Here is a 17,471-nt window from a genome sequence, read left to right as displayed (position 1 = left end):
GCTTGCTATTACTTCACTTTCTACGATGCAGCACATCGCCTCCGGGAACAAAGAAGAAGTGGAGAAGATGCTGAACCAAGGAGACACTGATGAGGAAGTCGTGCAAAAGATGTGTCACCCCCTCTGCTCCTGCGACGGCTGTGACAAGTTGGCTTCTGGGTAAAGGGGAAGTTTCTGTCGATCAATATCCTATTTATGATCTAGTCCATGAATGGGACCGTTGCCCTTTACCTGCATCCGGTGCAGAGATCTCACATTTAGTGATAGCATGGCGCCACCTGGTGTTCACAGTGTAGATCAATGCGCTCGCCCACCTGATGGGCCGAGTAGTCGCACACGCTCAGTCACTCATCCCTCGATCTCTTGGGAGGCGAATGATTGAACTTTTACGGCTTTAATTCCTTTTTTCTTTCTTTCTTAGGAAGTTAAATGACACTTCAATCGTGACTCCGCTTTCTCGAGATGATCGAGGTTACACCCCCCTGCACATCGCAGCGATTTGCGGTAAGCCCCCTTGTCGCTTGCCCTATTCACATTGCTGTCCTCTCCGGTGGAAGCTGCGCCCGGCTCTTGGCCTCATTCTGACTGCGCATTAATTACTGCAGGCGTTTAGGCCTCTCGCTGCGGCAGGATGGCGGACAGAGATGTGTGACCCTGTACCCATCACGTACCCCCTGTATGCACCATACTGGGCGCAGAGAGGTAACACCGCTGTTCACACCTTCACGTCGTCCTTCTTTTTCCAGGCCAGTCTCAGTTTATCGATCTCCTGATCAGTAAAGGTGCAGCGGTGAACTCCACCGATTACCACGGCTCCACACCGCTTCACCTCGCCTGCCAGAAGGGCCACCAGAAGATGGCGGTAAGTCAGCGGGGGCCGTGCGCATGCACAGTGTGGAAGGGTACTGCTCCCCCTGATCCTGAAATACTCTGCGCTGCTAAAAGACCCCCGATTACTGAAACTGCCCCATTACATGCAGCCCCTATGTCACTGCCTATATAAAATCCGCACCCTCCTCTCCTGAAATCCTCTGTGCTGGTGGGGAGCCCTCCTTGTATTGTAAGCAGACACTACGGTTCACCCTTCTCGAACACCACCAGGTCATCGTCCATTGCAGCTTCAGACTTGGTGAATTGAGCGCAGTTTATCGTTATCTGTCTGGTCCTCCTGCAGCCGAGGATTTTTTATTTTTTTTTAATTTATTTTCTGTTTCTTTTTTTTTTTTTTTCATTTCCAGCTGCTCTTGTTACACTATAAGGCGAGCAAAGATATCCAGGATAATAATGGGAACAGCCCCCTGCACCTGGCTTGCACGCACGGACACGAAGATGTGAGTACGAGCAAAGATGGCGCACAGCTTCGGGGACTTGCTGGCGCCGGCTTTTGGCTCGCCAACGCCGTCTGGGTGCTGGGGGCGCGCCGTCTCAGGCTTGGGGCTTGCCGTTTTGGGGATGTGGCGCCTTTTCGGGGCTGGTGTCTCGCTTGCGCCGTCTCAGGGCTGGGGGCTCGCCGGTGTCATCTAGGGCTCGGGGCGGGAGGCTCGCCAGCTTGTTGTCTCGGGGCTCACTGTTTTGGGGCTGGGGGCTCGCCGGCGCCGTCTCGGGGCTGGGGTCTGGCCTGCGCCGTCTCGGGGCTGGGGTCTGGCCTGCGCCGTCTCGGGGCTGGGGTCTGGCCTGCGCCGTCTCGGGGCTGGGGTCTGGCCTGCGCCGTCTCGGGGCTGGGGTCTGGCCTGCGCCGTCTCGGGGCTGGAGCTGGGGTCTGGCCTGCGCCGTCTCGGGGCTGGAGCTGGGGTCTGGCCTGCGCCGTCTCGGGGCTGGAGCTGGGGTCTGGCCTGCGCCGTCTCGGGGCTGGAGCTGGGGTCTGGCCTGCGCCGTCTCGGGGCTGGAGCTGGGGTCTGGCCTGCGCCGTCTCGGGGCTGGAGCTGGGGTCTGGCCTGCGCCGTCTCGGGGCTGGAGCTGGGGTCTGGCCTGCGCCGTCTCGGGGCTGGAGCTGGGGTCTGGCCTGCGCCGTCTCGGGGCTGGAGCTGGGGTCTGGCCTGCGCCGTCTCGGGGCTGGAGCTGGGGTCTGGCCTGCGCCGTCTCGGGGCTGGAGCTGGGGTCTGGCCTGCGCCGTCTCGGGGCTGGAGCTGGGGTCTGGCCTGCGCCGTCTCGGGGCTGGAGCTGGGGTCTGGCCTGCGCCGTCTCGGGGCTGGGGCTGGGGTCTGGCCTGCGCCGTCTCGGGGCTGGAGCTGGGGGCTGGCCTGCGCCGTCCCGGGGCTGGGGCTGGGGGCTGGCCTGCGCCGTCTCGGGGCTGGGGCTGGGGGCTGGCCTGCGCCGTCTCGGAGCTGGGGGCTCGCCTGCGCCGGTGCCGTCTCGGGTCTGTCTGGCGCTTCCTCGTGGGCTGGCCTGGGCTGGGTGTTGCGGACAATATTAGAAATACATGGCTGCCTTCTTCCAAAGCACAGCGCCACATTGATCCATGGGTTGAGTCTAGTACTGCGGCAAGTATACAGGTCTGAGCTGCAGTACCACACACAACCTGTAGACAGGCGTGGTGCTGTTTGAAATAAAGTTGGCATGTTTTTCTAATCCTGGACCCCCTTATAATATGGCTGTTTGTCAGTTGTGCCCAATTGCGATGGCTCCGTCACTACAGCTAGCACTCAGCTTTCCGAGGATCCTGAATGGTCAGTATACAGAAAGGCTGCGTCCTAGAATCCCGGGGCAGATGGAGAGCGGTACTGGCGGCCATTGGGATATTGGGGGGGTGGGATGTCGGCTCTGCCGGTGCGGTTCTGGACGCGGTGCCAGCCCCCGTCACCTGTCCCCTCTTCTTCCAGTGTGTGAAGGCTTTAGTCTATTACGATGTAAACTCTTGTAGACTGGATGGAGGGAATGAGAAGGGCGACACCGCGCTGCACATCGCCGCCCGCTGGGGCTACCAGCCTATTATTGAGGTGCTGCTGCAGAACGGGGCCGACACCAAGAAAGCGAACAAGCGGAAGGAGACGCCGCTGCACTGCGCGCTCAACTCCAAGGTAACGTCCTGCCAAGAGCTGAGGGTTTGTCACAATTGCATCCCGGCAAATCCTCTATGGGCAGCCTGGGAAATATATATTCCCTGCACTGACACATTGTAGCGAACGATCGCTGCTGATCTGTATGGTGCACATGTGACCTGCTAATCAGAAGTACTGGTCTTGGGTTGATCCTTTTTCTCCTAGATTCTGTCCATCATGGAGTCAGCCCACGTGGAGGACACCAGGAGGCCGAGTAATTCAGAGGTAACACGTGGGGGCAGAGCCGTGGACTGGATGTGGTATCTGTCTGCGTATTCATGCCGCCCCCCTCTTGTCTCTCGTTTCGGTGCAGTCTCTCAGTCAGTCCCCTCCTCGGTCTGCGGACACCATCAGCCGAGACTCCTCCGACTCCAGCCTCTCCTCGCCGTCCACCAGGCCAGACGATGTCAGAAGCAAGTACAAGGAGGTGTGTAGGAGAAGGAGAGAGAAGCGGCCAAAAAAACGCCCCGGCGCCGCTCTTCCAATGATATAGGATGATAATCATCCAACCTGGGTCTTCCCCAATGGCAGCAGATGATGGGGGTTGTCTTCCTGCCCCATAGATTATGGGGTGGCCCATTATATCTGCAGTCCTTCCATTCATGATTAATATATATATTTCTTTTTTTTTTTTTTTTTTTAGGTGGAGAAACTATTACGAGCCGTCTCCGATGGGGATCTGGAAATGGTACGGCACTTTGGGAAAATGATGCAGGTGTATGGGGCGCTCTCCGGAGCTGCGTCATTCAGCCAGCAGCTGCTGTTTAACCACTGATATGCCGCTGTTAACGGGTGAAATAAGTATTGAACACGTCACCAATTTTCTAAGAATCTTATTTCTAAAGGTGCTATTGACATTAAATTCTCACCAGATGTCTGTAACAACCCATCCAATTAACACAGGCAAAGAAATCAAACCTTACATAATGCTCATAAATTATGTGTAATTATGAGAAATGACACAGGGAAAAAGTATTGAACATATGAGGACAGAAAGGTGCAAAAAGCCCATGAAAGTTATGACTCCGGCTTAAATCTATCAGTAATTAGAAAGTAATCCTGCCACTTAGTGAAAAATATCAGCTGGTTCAACTGATGGCTTATAAAAAGGTGTCTCATTACCAAGATGTCACACAAGAATCCTCTCATGATGGGTAAATCCAGTGAACTGTCTCAAGACCTTCACAACCTTATTGTTGCAAAACATACTGATGGCATTAGTTAGATTAAACTACTGAAGGTTCCTGTGAGAGCAGCTGGGGCCATAATCCACAAGTAGAAAGATAATGTCACCATAAACCGGCCATGACCAAGTGCTTCCCGCAACATTTCAGACTGAGGAGTCAAATGAATTATCAGAAGAGTTGTCCAAGAGCCAAGGACCACCTGTGGGGAGCTACAGAATGAGCTGGAATCAGCAAGTACAATTGTTTCAAATAAAATGCACGCAAGACTCCATGGCGTGTACGCACGCTCGCCACGCAAGACTCCATGGCGTGTACGCACGCTCGCCACGCAAGACTCCATTGCTGAACATAAAGCATATTCAAGTGCGTTTATAGTTGGCACAACATTTAGACAAACCTGTGAAACACTGGGAGAATATAGTCTGGTCAAATAAGGCCAAAATTGATGGATGTCTTTAATACACACCACTGCATATCAGCTCAAAAACACCATACCAACAGTGAAGTTTGGCGGTGGGAGCATCATAGTGTGGGGCTGTTTTTGTCAGCATATGACACTGGCAAACTTCATCTAATTCAAGAAAAGATGAATGGACAAATGTATCGAGACAGTCTTGATAAAAATCTGCTGCCATCTACCAGGATGATTAAGATGAAACAAGAGTGGATATTTCAGCAAGACAATGATCCCAAACACGCAGCCATGGAAACTCTTAACTGGTTTCAGATAAAGAGAAAATAAAGCAGCTAGAATGGCTGAGTCGATCACCGGACCTGAATCCAAGAGAAAATGTATGGAAGAAACTAAAGCTCAGAGTTCATAGAAGGACTTTCAGAATGTGAAGAAGAATGGGCCAAAATCATAGCTGAGCAATACCTGCGACTAGTTTCTCCATACAGAAGTCTTGAAGCTTCATCGCCAACAAAGGTTTTAGTATGAAAATTTCAGTAAGCGTGTTCAATACTTTTTCCCTGTGTCATTTCTCATTATTACACATAATTTCTGGACATCTATGTTGATTTCTTTGCCTGTGTGGATCGGATGGGTTGTAACCAATATCTGAGGAGAATTTGAACACGTCACCACTACTTGTCTCCTCTTGACAAGTGAGAGTGACATTATTTTAGAAAAACCTTGCTTTAGGTCTTTGCTATTATTCTGGACACCAGCTTCAGGGTCCACCACTCCTATCATTGCAGGGCTGCATACAATCGGTGTGTAGTACTATCCATCCCATAGTCTGTTTTCTATCTCCGCAGGTCCGTTACCTCCTGGAATGGGTGGATGATGACTACGATGATGAACCAGAGGACTGTTTGGTTGGGAACAAGGAGTTCTGTCACCCCCTGTGCCAGTGCTGCACGTGTGGCCCTGTTCAGAAGGTCAGTCCTTTTATGGGAGCCACCCCTTTAAATTTCGAGGGACTCTCTAATGGGGTACCCTACGATGCCCCAATCATTACTGTGGGGGCCGCGTTGGTCATGTGCCGCTTGGTTTTGCAGAAGCTGAGCAGGATTCCCAGCAGCGGTCTTGGGGTCAATGTGAGCAGCCGGGACGGGTTCACTCCTCTGCACATCGCAGCCCTGCACGGTCACGCCGTCCTCGTCAATCTGCTCCTGAAACACGGGGCTCACGTGGACGCCAAGAACGGGAACCGGGCGCTGCCCCTGCACTTGGCGTGCCACAAGGGGCATCTGGAGGTGAGCGATCCGCTGCGTCTGTGAGGGAAAAACAGAGGAAAAACAAAAATTGGGCGTAAGGTTCATGTATTTTCCAGGTGGTAAAGCTCCTGATGGAGATCAGCGCAGGAAAAAACAAAAAGGACGCGAACGGGAACACGCCGCTAATATACGCCTGTATGGCCGGCCACCTGGAGATGGCGACACGATTACTGGAGGTACAAAAAGTCACCGATCGCGGAGGAGCTCCGGTCTGTAATCCTCTACGAACAACTCCTTTGTTTCCCGTCTCCAGCACGGAGCCTCTGTAAATCTCGGCAATGTAAAAGGGAACACCGCTCTCCACGAGTCCGTCCGCAGGAATCACGAGGGTTTAGTCAAGCTGCTTTTATTGTACGGGGCCCCGGCAGACGTGAGGAACAAACGACAGTACTCCCCAGTGGACTTTGCAAAGGAGGTGTGTATGCAGGGGAGCCGAGAAGTGTTTGTAATATTTACTTCTCACCACTAGGGGGAGCTGGCTGAATATGAGCTAACCAGTGTACTCCATTATAAACCCCTTATACAGAGAGCTCCCTCTGGTGGCGGATACACAATTTGTATTATTAATATTTTATTATTATTTAACAAATTATTTATTTTTATTTCTTATTATTAATAATTGTATTAGTAACCAATAATAATAAAAAGTATTTTTGCTTTTATTGCTTCTTCTTTTTCTTCACAATTATAAAAATAAATATTTTTGTTATTTTTTTTTTATTTATTAATATTTACATAATATATAGAGAAATGGGTGAGAATTTTTTTTTATATATATATATATTACAGTACAGACCAAAAGTTTGGACACACCTACTCATGTAAAGATTTTTCTTTATTTTCATGACTATGAAAATTGTACATTCACACTGAAGGCATCAAAACTATGAATTAACACATGTGGAATTATATACTTAACAAAAAAGTGTGAAACAACTGAAAATATGTCTTATATTCTAGGTTCTTCAAAGTAGCCACCTTTTGCTTTGATGACTGCTTTGCACACTCTTGGCATTCTCTTGATGAGCTTCAAGAGGTAGTCACCGGAAATGGTCTTCCAACAATCCTGAAGGAGTTCCCAGAGATGCTTAGCACTTGTTGGCCCTTTTGCCTTCACTCTGCGGTCCAGCTCACCCCAAACCATCTCGATTGGGTTCAGGTCTGGTGACTGTGGAGGCCAGGTCATCTGGCGTAGCACCCCATCACTCTCCTTCTTGGTCAAATAGCCCTTACACAGCCTGGAGGTGTGTTTGGGGTCATTGTCCTGTTGAAAAATAAATGATGGTCCAACTAAACGCAAACCGGATGGAATAGCATGCCGCTGCAAGATGCTGTGGTAGCCATGCTGGTTCAGTATGCCTTCAATTTTGAATAAATCCCCAACAGTGTCACCAGCAAAGCCCCCCACACCATCACACCTCCTCCTCCATGCTTCACGGTGGGAACCAGGCATGTAGAGTCCATCCGTTCACCTTTTCTGCATCGCACAAAGACACGGTGGTTGGAACCAAAGATCTCATATTTGGACTCATCAGACCAAAGCACAGATTTCCACTGGTCTAATGTCCATTCCTTGTGTTCTTTAGCCCAAACAAGTCTCTTCTGCTTGTTGGCTGTCCTTAGCAGTGGTTTCCTAGCAGCTATTTTACCATGAAGGCCTGCTGCACAAAGTCTCCTCTTAACAGTTGTTGAAGAGATGTGTCTGCTGCTAGAACTCTGTGTGGCATTGACCTGGTCTCTAATCTGAGCTTCTGTTAACCTGCGATTTCTGAGGCTGGTGACTCGGATAAACTTATCCTCAGAAGCAGAGGTGACTCTTGGTCTTCCTTTCCTGGGGCGGTCCTCATGTGAGCCAGTTTCTTTGTAGCACTTGATGGTTTTTGCAACTGCACTTGGGGACACATTCAAAGTTTTCCCAAGTTTTCGGACTGACTGACCTTCATTTCTTAAAGTAATGATGGCCACTCGTTTTTCTTTACTTAGCTGCTTTTTTCTTGCCATAATACAAATTCTAACAGTCTATTCAGTAGGACTATCAGCTGTGTATCCACCAGACTTCTGCACAACATAACTGATGGTCCCAACCCCATTTATAAGGCAAGAAATCCCACTTATTAAACCTGACAGGGCACACCTGTGAAGTGAAAACCATTTCCGGTGACTACCTCTTGAAGCTCATCAAGAGAATGCCAAGAGTGTGCAAAGCAGTCATCAAAGCAAAAGGTGGCTACTTTGAAGAACCTAGAATATAAGACATATTTTCAGCTGTTTCACACTTTTTTGTTAAGTATATAATTCCACATGTGTTAATTCATAGTTTTGATGCCTTCAGTGTGAATGTACAATTTTCATAGTCATGAAAATACAGAAAAATCTTTAAATGAGAAGGTGTGTCCAAACTTTCGGTCTGTACTGTATAATTTTTATTTTTGAAGTCCATGCTGGAAATATGAAGCTCTTAAAAAAAAAAATAGCAATTTGATTGCTTGGGGGAAAGAAAATAACTAAATAGAAGAAGTGGGGAGCCGGCATTGTGTTCCCCGCTGTCCTGACACGCGGCTGTTCAGAACTAATATATATGTATTATACTAATGTGCACCTCCATCAATTTCTAAGGGGGCTTTGAACCCCTTCACACATAGTAAGAGATGAGAGCAGTAGAGCGAAATTCTGTTAGAGGCCAAAAACGTATAAACCTATGTTTTATTGATTGTGTGATTACAGAACGTCAGAATCCGGCACCTCCTGTCTGCGTCCAACCAAACGATGACGGACAGCGGGGCCGCCGAGACCGAGGAGCAGCCGGGCCGCATCCGGAAAAAGTGTGAGCAGAAGCTTCATACCATATAATCCTCTGCGCTATATTTCTGTATCGCTGTGACTGTAACGTTCTTCTAATGTCTGTTTCCCCATTATCTGCACTAATGTAATAATAAGAGTCAGCTAACGTGCTCTTACCTTAATCCTGTCCCTTTCAGCATCGACCTCTAATCCGACCGGCTCAGGAGCTGCTGTCACTACCGGAAAAGCAGATGTTACTCCATCCAAGTAAGTTGTTTATAAAATACTTAGGAGTTACCTCCAGTATTATGCTCCAGAGCTGCACTCACTATTCTGCTGGTGCAATCACTGTGTACATACATTACATTACTGATCCTGAGTTACATCCTGTATTATACTCCAGAGCTGCACTCACTATTCTGCTGGTGGAGTCACTGTGTACATACATTACATTACTGATCCTGAGTTACCTCCTGTATTATACTCCAGAGCTGCGCTCACTATTCTGCTGGTGCAGTCACTGTGTACATACATTACATTACTGATCCTGAATTACATCCTGTATTATACTCCAGAGCTGCACTCACTATTCTGCTGGTGCAGTCACTGTGTACATACATTACATTACTGATCCTGAATTACATCCTGTATTATACCCCAGAGCTGCACTCACTATTCTGCTGGTGCAGTCACTGTGTACATACATTACATTACTGATCCTGTACTGATGCTGAGTAGCCTCCTGTATTATACCCCAGAGCTGCACTCACTATTCTGCTTGTGCAGTCACTGTGTACATACATTACATTACTGATCCTGAGTTATATCCTGTATTATACTCCAGAGCTGCACTCACTATTCTGCTGGTGCAGTCACTGTGTACATACATTACATTACTGATCCTGAATTACATCCTGTATTATACCCCAGAGCTGCACTCACTATTCTGCTGGTGCAGTCACTGTGTACATACATTACATTACTGATCCTGTACTGATGCTGAGTAGCCTCCTGTATTATACCCCAGAGCTGCACTCACTATTCTGCTGGTGCAGTCACTGTGTACATACATTACATTACTGATCCTGAATTACATCCTGTGTTATACCCCAGAGCTGCACTCACTATTCTGCTGGTGCAGTCACTGTGTACATACATCACTGATCCTGAGTTACATCCTGTATTATACTCCAGAGCTGCACTCACTATTCTGCTGGTGCAGTCACTGTGTACATACATTACATTACTGATCCTGAATTACATCCTGTATTATACCCCAGAGCTGCACTCACTATTCTGCTAGTGCAGTCACTGTGTACATACATTACATTACTGATCCTGTACTGATGCTGAGTAGCCTCCTGTATTATACCCCAGAGCTGCACTCACTATTCTGCTGGTGCAGTCACTGTGTACATACATCACTGATCCTGAGTTACATCCTGTATTATACTCCAGAGCTGCACTCACTATTCTGCTGGTGCAGTCACTGTGTACATACATTACATTACTGATCCTGAATTACATCCTGTATTATACCCCAGAGCTGCACTCACTATTCTGCTGGTGCAGTCACTGTGTACATACATTACATTACTGATCCTGTACTGATGCTGAGTAGCCTCCTGTATTATACCCCAGAGCTGCACTCACTATTCTGCTGGTGCAGTCACTGTGTACATACATTACATTACTGATCCTGAATTACATCCTGTGTTATACCCCAGAGCTGCACTCACTATTCTGCTGGTGCAGTCACTGTGTACATACATCACTGATCCTGAGTTACATCCTGTATTATACTCCAGAGCTGCACTCACTATTCTGCTGGTGCAGTCACTGTGTACATACATTACATTACTGATCCTGTACTGATCCTGAGTTACATCCTGTATTATACTCCAGAGCTGCACTCACTATTCTGCTGGTGCAGTCACTGTGTACATACATTACATTACTGATCCTGAGTTACATCCTGTGTTATACTCCAGAGCTGCACTCACTATTCTGCTGGAGCAGTCACTGTGTACATACATTACATTACTGATCCTGAGTTACATCCTGTATTATACTCCAGAGCTGCCCTCACTATTCTGCTGGTGCAGTCACTGTGTACATACATTACAGTACTGATCCTGAATTACATCCTGTATTATACCCCAGAGCTGCACTCACTATTCTGCTGGTGCAGTCACTGTGTACATACATTACATTACTGATCCTGAATTACATCCTGTATTATACCCCAGAGCTGCACTCACTATTCTGCTGGTGCAGTCACTGTGTACATACATCACTGATCCTGAGTTACATCCTGTATTATACTCCAGAGCTGCACTCACTATTCTGCTGGTGCAGTCACTGTGTACACACATTACATTACTGATCCTGAGTTACATCCTGTATTATACTCCAGAGCTGCACTCACTATTCTGCTGGTGCAGCCCCTGTGTACATACATTACATTACTGATCCTGAGTTACATCCTGTATTATACTCCAGAGCTGCGCTCTCACTATTCTGCTGGTGCAGGCACTGTGTACACACATTACATTACTGATCCTGAGTTACATCCTGTATTATACTCCAGAGCTGCACTCACTATTCTGCTGGTGCAGTCACTGTGTACATACATTACAGTACTGATCCTGAATTACATCCTGTATTATACCCCAGAGCTGCACTCACTATTCTGCTGGTGCAGTCACTGTGTACATACATTACATTACTGATCCTGAATTACATCCTGTATTATACCCCAGAGCTGCACTCACTATTCTGCTGGTGCAGTCACTGTGTACATACATCACTGATCCTGAGTTACATCCTGTATTATACTCCAGAGCTGCACTCACTATTCTGCTGGTGCAGTCACTGTGTACACACATTACATTACTGATCCTGAGTTACATCCTGTATTATACTCCAGAGCTGCACTCACTATTCTGCTGGTGCAGCCCCTGTGTACATACATTACATTACTGATCCTGAGTTACATCCTGTATTATACTCCAGAGCTGCGCTCTCACTATTCTGCTGGTGCAGGCACTGTGTACACACATTACATTACTGATCCTGAGTTACATCCTGTATTATACTCCAGAGCTGCACTCACTATTCTGCTGGTGCAGGCACTGTGTACATACATTACATTACTGATCCTGAGTTACATCCTGTATTATACTCCAGAGCTGCACTCACTATTCTGCAGATTACTTCTTTCTCTTCTTCCTTTTCCCTCTTGGCCTTGGTCCCGGCTTTGTCCCCGTCCCCCCCTATCCTCGGTCCCCTCTTTGTCCTGATAGAAGTTCGCACACAGGAGATTTGCTGCAGTCTCAGGATTTGTGCATTATCCTTAATAATAGTAGTGGCTTCCCGCTCTGGCAGATGGCCGCCGCCGCCTCCGCGAGGAATAAAGCAGATTTGTGATTTCTTACTTTTTTTTTTGCATTTACTACAATTAAAGGGAAATCACCGGATTTAGTTGTTATACAAGAAGTAATAAGTGGATGGTGACGCTGCGGTCCGTGCGAGCCCCCCGGGCATCTTAAGAAGCTGTATACAGCCCCCTCCTCAGCGCAGGGGACCCTCCTCCACTAACTCAATAGACATAATTAGACAATTCCTTTAAAGTGGACCGTCCCTTTAAGCTTCTCCCATCTTTCATTTTTTTTTTTCCTTTCAGATCCACAAATGAGAAGAAAATGCAGAGAGATAAGAGCATGCCTAACTTCGATGACGATTTAATCCATCAGGTGTGTTTTTCCTTTAAGAAGCCTTAAAGAGGTTGTCCAACACTGGGGACAAAAAATAGAAAATGGAGGCAAACTTGCGTATTTTAGATGATGAAGTGCATTGTGGGCGTGTCGATGAACTCTGCATACTTTTACACGCCCCCAATGCACTTTTATTAGAAAGGTTTGTTCCTCTCCACCCCTTAGAAACAGCGCCACCCTTTGTCTATAGGCTGTGTCTGGTATTGCAGTTTGGTTCTAGTTATATTGATGAGATGTAATGACCGTTACAGCCCATGCAGTGGCGCTGTTTCTCACAGCAGCAGCAGTGTTAGACCAACTTTCTCTGCTCTCGCAGCTTTCCATCCATAGACTGGAGGACGGGAACCCGAATCCCGACGTCGCCCGGAGCTGCGCTGAATTCTTAGGAGGTGGAAAAGAAGAGACGGGCTCCGCTCTAAGGGCCGTCTACACCGCCAGAAGGCACAGCCTGCACGTAGCGTGCGGAACGGACACTGACGAGAGCGTGAGCGACATCAGCGAAACGCCCAACAGAACAGATATCGGCTCTCCACTCTCCGACCAGGAGCTGGAAAGAGAGGAGGAGCTGTCCGAAATCCGCTGCCGGACAGGTGCAGCCACAGCGGACCCCCAGAAGCTGGAGACCCTGGACTGCTCCGGGGGCCCCGATTGCTCTTGTGTAGCTTGCACATTGGCCCTGGAGTCCTCATGGTCTGTGATTGACTCCTGCAGCCCGGTCCGCTGTGACCCTTCTGGACAGGAGGACGCCATTGGTCCTAGCGGTGTCTGTACGGACCCAGGGCTGGGCTGATACCTGTACTGGTCAGGCTTAGCTGGTATCATTGCTGCTGTGCGTTGTGGGGTCCGAGGACCCCTCCGGTGTATGTAACGTCGTCCGTTTTACTTGTGGACTCGTCCAATGAATGTGTCACTATGCCAAACACTGTTCACTGAGTGGTCACTTTACACGCACCCCCCCAAAGAAAGCGAAAGATCAAAAATGTGAGAGCTACTGATTTCTCGCCACGTCACTTTGAAGGATGTTTTATTTTATTGTTTTTCCCCACTATCTCCAATCCCTCCAAAATAATCTATAAATTCATTATCCATCTCAGCATGTCTGTAAAGGACCTTGTGACACGTACGCTGAAACTCCAATTTTCCGACTCCATCATTACCCCGTCGATCACATCAGTTTTCTATCACTGATGTCTCTCGTAGGCGCAATCACACTTAGAATTAAGGAAGTTCCTTATTATAGGCCGGCCATAGTGATGGGATCCCTTTAACAGGTTACCAGGCATTTAATACAATTTCACTTCTTACCTTGAACCTTTAAAGACATTGGAGAGGCTGCTGTGTTCATCCATTGTGGTATCTTTACTAGAAAGAGCAGCAACTTTCTAATGTAGGAATTACTTCTTTTACTACTGATGCGTTGCTGGTTGTGCTCCAAACAGTGCACAGTCACGGTGGAGCCGTACCGTCGCTGTCCGTGCAATGCACAGTCACGGTGGAGCCGTACCGTCGCTGTCCGTGCAATGCACAGTCACGGTGGAGCCGTACCGTCGCTGTCCGTGCAATGCACAGTCACGGTGGAGCCGTACCGTCGCTGTCCGTGCAATGCACAGTCACGGTGGAGCCGTACCGTCGCTGTCCGTGCAATGCACAGTCACGGTGGAGCCGTACCGTCGCTGTCCGTGCAATGCACAGTCACGGTGGAGCCGTACCGTTGCTGGCCGTGCAATGGACAGCCACGGACAGTAATGGTGGAGCCGTACCGTCGCTGTCCGTGCCACACGTAATGGACAGTAATGGTGGAGCCGTACCGTCGTTGGTCGCGCTGCATGAAATAGACAGTGGAGCCGTACCGTCGTTGCCCGTGCCGCACGCAATGGACAGTAATGGTGGAGCCGTACCGTCGCTGGTCGTGCTGCATGAAATAGACAGTGGAGCCGTACCGTCGCAGGCCATGCTGCATTTCCTGGAAAGGGACTGTGGAGCCGTACTGTCGCCGGCTGTTCTGCACGCACTGTACAGTGACGCCGTTGCATCGCCAGCTATGCTGCATTCACAGGACAGGGAGGGTGTCCATCGTTGGCCATGGTGCATGCAATAGACAGTGGAGCCGTACCATCGCCGGCTATGTTGCACACAGTGGAGCCATATGACCGTTGACCATGCTGCTCGCACTTGACAAGGACACCTGTATCATCGCCGGACATGCAATGGACTGTGACGGTGGAGCTGTGCCATCGCCGGCCAAGCTGCACTTAGTATGGCTCCACCGTCATTGACCATTATCGCTGACTTGTACGTGCGTATTGTCAATAGATTTAGATCGATCACAACAGATGTTACGAATTGTACAGAAGTGATGGAAATACTTTTCTTGCAGATCACTCCCATCATTTCTGTGCTCTGTGCCAGCTACTACTTTACTCCATCGATTGGTGCAGATTTCGTCCTGCAGTGCTTCTCATCTCGTAATGTAAATTTCAGCCTTTTTCGTGGCCTATAAATAAGGGATTCTTAATAATTGCACTGGTGCAACTTGTCACATTAAAGTTGCCCATGATTTATAGTAATGCTGCCATCTTTACCGACTCTGAGCCGGTGAACTGTTGTATGACATGAAATGATTAACCACTTATCCCCCCTTCATTTCCTCTGGGCACAGGATCTGTGATTACCTCGGTTTCTGACTGTTCCTTATCTGGTCCCGATCACTAGTAGATGGCAAACGTCTATTTTTCTACATAATTTATGAATGCAGAGTTTTTCTGATGTGCCTTTCACCTGTGCCAAATACTAAAAAGTTCGATACAATAAAATACTCTACAATATACCGCTCTGCTGCATCATTACTGGGGATGGTGGGGGTTGTATTCCAAGAGTTAAAAGTTCTAGGGACTTGGGCCCCCCGGTGATGGCTGATTGGGTGCAGCAAGTTATTTTTTCTAGCCTCTAAATTTCTATTAGTCTCAAAAGATTTAAGAAGTGAGAGTGAAAAGTTGCTTTAAGTAAAAGTTTTATAGTTAGGTCTGTGTGAGAGAGCTGTATACACCAATGTGTCTCTATTGTTATTATAGTGCCATTTATTCCATGGCGCTTTACATGTGAAAAAGGGGGTATACGTACAATAATCTTAACAAAACGAGTCAGCGACTGGTACAGGAGGAGCGAGGACCCTGCCCGCGAGGGCTCACAATCTACGAGGGATGGGTGAGGATATAGTAGGTGAGGGTAGAGCTGGTCGTGCAGCGGTATGGTGGAGCGGTGGTTACTGCAGGTTGTAGGCTTGTCGGAAGAGGTGGGTCTTCATATTCCTTTTGAAGGTTTCCACAGTAGGAGAGAGCCTGATATGTTGGGGTAGAGAGTTCCAGAGTAGGGGGGATGCACTGGAGAAATCTTGTATGTGATTGTGGGAAAAGGAGATAAGAGGGGAGTAGAGCAGGAGATCTTGTGAGGAAGTACCGGGAGACTAGGTCACAGATGTATGGAGGAGACAGGTTGTGAATGGCTTTGTATGCCGTGGTTAGGGTCTTGAACTGGAGTCTCTGAGCAATGGGGAGCCAGTGACGGTATTGACAGAGAGGAGAGGCCGGGGAATAGCGGGGGGACAGGTGGATTAGTCGGGCAGCAGAGTTTAGGATAGATTGGAGGGGTGCGAGAGTGTTAGAGGGGAGGCCACAGAGCTGGAGGTTGCAGTAGTCAAGGCGGGAGATGATGAGGGCATGCACTAGTGTTTTTCCAGATTTTTGGTTGGGGAATGTGCGGATCCGGGAGATGTTTTTTGAGTTGGAGTTTGCAGGAAGTGGAAAGGGCTTGAATATGTGGTTTGAAGGAGAGATTAGTGTCCAGGGTTACCCCGAGGCAGCGAGATTGCAGGACTGGGGAGAGTGAGCTGCCATTGACTATAATGGATAGGTCAGATTGGTGGGGGTTGAGTGAGATGATGGAAAGATGATGAACTCTGTTTTATCCATGTTAAGTTTTAGGGATCCAACAGAAGAAGGATGAGATAGCGGACATTGTGGGATTTTGGTTAGTATGGAGGTAATATCAGGTCCAGAGAGGTAGATCTGTGTGTCATCAGCATAGAGGCAATACTGAAGCCATGAGACTGAGCTGTACCAGGCCTAAGGTGTAGATGGAGAAGAGCAAGCGTCCTAGAACTGAACCTTGGGGGACACCGACAGATAGGGGGTGAGATGAGGAGGTGGTGTGTGAGTGGGAGACGCTGAATGTCCGGTCTGTTAGATAGGAGATCCAAGATAGGGCCAAGTCTGTGATGCCGAGAGATGAGTCTGTAGTAAGAGAGAATAGTCCACTGTGTTGAAGGCAGATGACAGGTCCAGGAGGAGGAGGACAGAGTAGTGTTGCTTGGATTTGGTGGTCAGGTCGCTGGTGACTTTAGTCAGTGCAGTTTCAGTAGAATGGTGCTGTCAGAAGCCAGATTGGAGGAGGTCAAAGAGGGAGCAGGAGGAGAGGTGAAAGACTGCAAACGCCATGTAGTCTGATCCCATCCCTGTAATATTCCTTTGCTTAACAAAGCTATCAAGAAGGTGAGAAGCTCAGACTACACAGAGCTTGTTTGTCTGTTACCATAGTGATTAGTGTTGAGCGGGCACTAAAATGCTCGGGTGCTCGAAGCTCGGGCCGAGCTCACCGTGATACTTGGGTGCTCGACCCGAGCAACGAGCCCAATGTTAGTCTATGGGAGACCCGAGCATTTTTGCGGCGGCACCCCCGGCAGTCTGTAGAAAGCCTAAAAAGTGCCCAAAACGATAGGGACAGTGCTCAAATGACATGGGGACAGCATGGGGGATCGCCCCAGGAAGCATTTCTGACCCCCAGGTCACTGCGGTCCATAACGTGGTCAGAGGTATTAAGCCACTGTTAAGGGCTCACAATAAAACGTTCAAAAACGAAACAAAGTGTTTTCCTGTGAAATATGTTAAGGAAGTTCCTTTCCAGGGTAAAGA

The 17,471-nt window shown here is 48.5% G+C and overlaps 1 protein-coding gene across 4 annotated transcripts in view; it reads left to right on the top strand.

Annotated features, from left to right (window-relative positions):
- The window catches only part of ANKRD27 (ankyrin repeat domain 27), a 55,905-nt gene extending 40,576 nt beyond the window's left edge, over positions 1-15,329 (top strand). For all 4 annotated transcript variants that reach the window (XM_073659746.1, XM_073659745.1, XM_073659743.1 and 1 more), the window contains 16 exons: positions 32-159; positions 422-504; positions 747-862; positions 1,239-1,331; positions 2,820-3,017; positions 3,204-3,263; positions 3,352-3,465; positions 3,682-3,726; positions 5,486-5,608; positions 5,729-5,926; positions 6,004-6,123; positions 6,201-6,362; positions 8,672-8,771; positions 8,926-8,995; positions 12,414-12,483; positions 12,821-15,329. In XM_073659746.1, coding sequence (XP_073515847.1) covers positions 32-159; positions 422-504; positions 747-862; positions 1,239-1,331; positions 2,820-3,017; positions 3,204-3,263; positions 3,352-3,465; positions 3,682-3,726; positions 5,486-5,608; positions 5,729-5,926; positions 6,004-6,123; positions 6,201-6,362; positions 8,672-8,771; positions 8,926-8,995; positions 12,414-12,483; positions 12,821-13,294 — 2,154 coding nt within the window. In that variant the 3' untranslated portion in view covers positions 13,295-15,329. The remainder of the gene's footprint in view (positions 1-31; positions 160-421; positions 505-746; positions 863-1,238; positions 1,332-2,819; positions 3,018-3,203; positions 3,264-3,351; positions 3,466-3,681; positions 3,727-5,485; positions 5,609-5,728; positions 5,927-6,003; positions 6,124-6,200; positions 6,363-8,671; positions 8,772-8,925; positions 8,996-12,413; positions 12,484-12,820) is intronic.
- The last annotated feature ends 2,142 nt before the right edge of the window (positions 15,330-17,471 follow it).

Source organism: Phyllobates terribilis, unplaced genomic scaffold, assembly GCF_046119375.1.
Source record: "Phyllobates terribilis strain yellow unplaced genomic scaffold, ASM4611937v1 Scaffold_14__1_contigs__length_39327217, whole genome shotgun sequence".
Taxonomy (NCBI): domain Eukaryota; kingdom Metazoa; phylum Chordata; class Amphibia; order Anura; family Dendrobatidae; genus Phyllobates; species Phyllobates terribilis.
This window is presented reverse-complemented; position numbering and strand designations above follow the sequence as displayed.